Source organism: Octopus bimaculoides, chromosome 1 (genome assembly GCF_001194135.2).
Source record: "Octopus bimaculoides isolate UCB-OBI-ISO-001 chromosome 1, ASM119413v2, whole genome shotgun sequence".
NCBI lineage: Eukaryota > Metazoa > Mollusca > Cephalopoda > Octopoda > Octopodidae > Octopus > Octopus bimaculoides.
Genome location: NC_068981.1, coordinates 132,216,829 through 132,219,649, shown reverse-complemented (window position 1 = coordinate 132,219,649; position 2,821 = coordinate 132,216,829). Strand labels below are relative to the sequence as shown.

Genomic DNA, 2,821 nt, shown 5'->3' with positions numbered 1-2,821 from the left:
TCGATTCCCAGACCGGGCGTTGTGAGTGTTTTTTGAGCGAAAACACCTAAAGCTCCACGAGGCTCCGGCAGGGGATGGTGGCGAACCCTGCTGTACACTTCCACCACAACTTTCTCTCACTCTTACTTCCTGTTTCTGTTGTGCCTGTAATTCAAAGGGTCAGCCTTGTCACACTGTCATGCTGAATATGCCCGAGAACTACGTTAAGGGTACACGTGTCTGTGGAGTGCTCAGCCACTTGCACGTTAATTTCACGAGCAGGCTGTTCCGTTGATCGAATCAACTGGAACCCTCGTCGTCGTAAGCGACGGAGTGCCAACAACTCTGATACTTCATACCTTCATTAGCTTAACAATTCAATATCTTTTGCTTTGACTTTACACCTTTATGTTGTTCTGCATACTCTGAGTTTATTTTAAATTTTATTTAACTACCCTTTTCTTTCATTTATTATTTCATTCTTTACATCACTCTCCTCCTTTAGTTTTGCTTACATTTATAATAGTTTTATTAGTCTAAACTTACATCAGTAGTTTTATGTTAATTTTTGCCTACTTTATACTCTATTATCATAGCCTTGCCAGTGGTCACCTCAGCCAATAGTTTCCCTTCATATTTATTTTTACCCTAATTTTTTTAATTCCTTAACACTGAAATATAATGCTTATTAATTCATATTGTTTTGAATTTATTATGCATTATCTTGTAGTTTTGAGACTTCAATAATGTGATTGATTATTTTTAGAAGGACATCATAGGGTTGGTGTGAGAGATCAGATCCAGCCAGTTTGAACATAAAACATTAGAATATTTGGGTCAGATATAGCCAGTTTAACCCTTTAGCAATCAGATTATTCTGTCAAATGTAATGTTAATTTATCCACATTGTTTTGCATTTATTGTGTATTATCTTGTGGCTTTGAGATTTCGATGATGTGATTGTTTATTTTTAGAACGACATAGTAGGGTAGGTATGAAAGGTCAGACCTGGCTAGTTTGAACATAAAGCAGGTTGAATATATTGGCTAAATACGGCCAGTTTAAATGCTAAAGGGTTCTCTTCCCCACCACTCTGCAGATTCTTGCAATATACCTGATTAATTATTCTGTTTTAAAGTTATTTCATTTTTAATCTTTTCTTTTCAGCCTGCAGCTGTTATTTGCAGCACTTTCATTTACTAGAATATCTTCCACAGTTTACTACTTCACTTGTTCTACTCCTTAACTATATAGGCACTGGCACGTTTCTACACCTTTCTTCCTTTACACCTCTCGATTTCTTCTTCCCTTCCTCCTCTCTTTTTCTTCCTTTTTTAACTTAACTTCTTCTCACTCTTATATTTCTCAGACTGCTGACTGTCTAGTGTGTTGATTTTTCTGACTATATAAGAACATAGCAATCCACCAATATTATTCCTGGCTTTCTACAATTTCTAGGAATACAGGATATTCTTCTTTTATTTACTTAATTCCTTAACATAACTACATTCATGAACTCCTGATGTTAGCTTACTATTATTATAATTAATAATATTCACATAATTTATATGTCCTGTCACTTTCCTAACAAATTTATACATAATTATTTCCATTCACTTTCTTTCTTGAGAAGTAAGGTACTATCTACCTCCTTCTCTTATCACTCTTTTACTTTCTCATTTGCCTTCAATTACATGGTTTCATCTGTAGTCCAATATCTACTAGCATTCTTATATCTCTTTATGCCTATATATATATACATCTCCCAGTACCTGTGTTCTTGTCTTTTTTTTCTCTGCTCATTGCGCCCCTCTCTACCTCTGTATCTCTCTCTCACTCCAATGTCATATAAAATTACTTCATCTATATTTAGAAAGTCTAGTCTTCAAATAGCCCATCACATTTTAATTATTAATTCCCTCAATTAGCCCAGTCCCTCACTTGTTTGTAAAGATGGCCATCCATCATGAATCATTTTAACTCAATGTAATAAATAATATATTAAATGATAGCATTGTAGTTGTGAGTGGGCCCCCTTAGTCTTCTGGCAAACAATATTTTTAGACCCAGTTCGCTACTGAATATATATGTATATATATATATATATATATATATATATATATATATATATATATACCGGAGTAAGCACATAAAATGTGCAACAAGGTGGAAAAAAGAGTACTCAAATACCAGAGGTAGAATAATATGCTTTATTTAAAAGCAGCAGAAATATAACAAAAGACTGTATATATATATATATACACACACACACACACACACGCACATGCACACACACACACACACACACACACATGCACACACACACACACGTATATGCATATATACATACACATGCTCATATATACACATTATTATGTGTTTATATGTATTTGTGTACATGCAGTCAGACAAACATGTATTTTACATACCTGGTATATTTGGGGGCAATAAAACCTTAAATGGAAATATGTAGGTGTCAATCATGAGGGGATCTAAAACAAAAAACGAGATAGAAATGAAGTTAATAAAACTGAAGAAGCTTAACGTATTTAACAGATTGCTCTCTCCCTCTCTCTCTCACCTTCTTTCTCTCTGATGTACACAAACGAAAAATGCTTCTTACCAGGGGTGGGGAGAGTTACACGGCTACACAGAGCGGGAGTAGCTGCAGTGGAGGTGAGAAGAGAAAAAAGATAGATGCCGAGCTGTCAGGATGCAGCCCACCCACATCACCACCACCAAAATAGGTGGTGAGTGTTAATGAGTGGGAACAGAACAAGAAGTGTTGGGTAGATAGAGTTGCAAGAATGTATGGGAGAGTGAGAGACAGTAAAAGAAAGGG

At 35.4% G+C, this 2,821-nt stretch overlaps 1 protein-coding gene across 1 annotated transcript in view; it reads right to left on the bottom strand.

Moving 5' to 3' along the window:
* Positions 1–2,821, bottom strand: part of LOC106881505 (uncharacterized) — a 59,889-nt gene that overhangs the window by 22,195 nt on the left and 34,873 nt on the right. Inside the window, exon 4 of the mRNA XM_052970838.1 lies at positions 2,409–2,471. Coding sequence (XP_052826798.1) covers positions 2,409–2,471 — 63 coding nt within the window. The remainder of the gene's footprint in view (positions 1–2,408; positions 2,472–2,821) is intronic.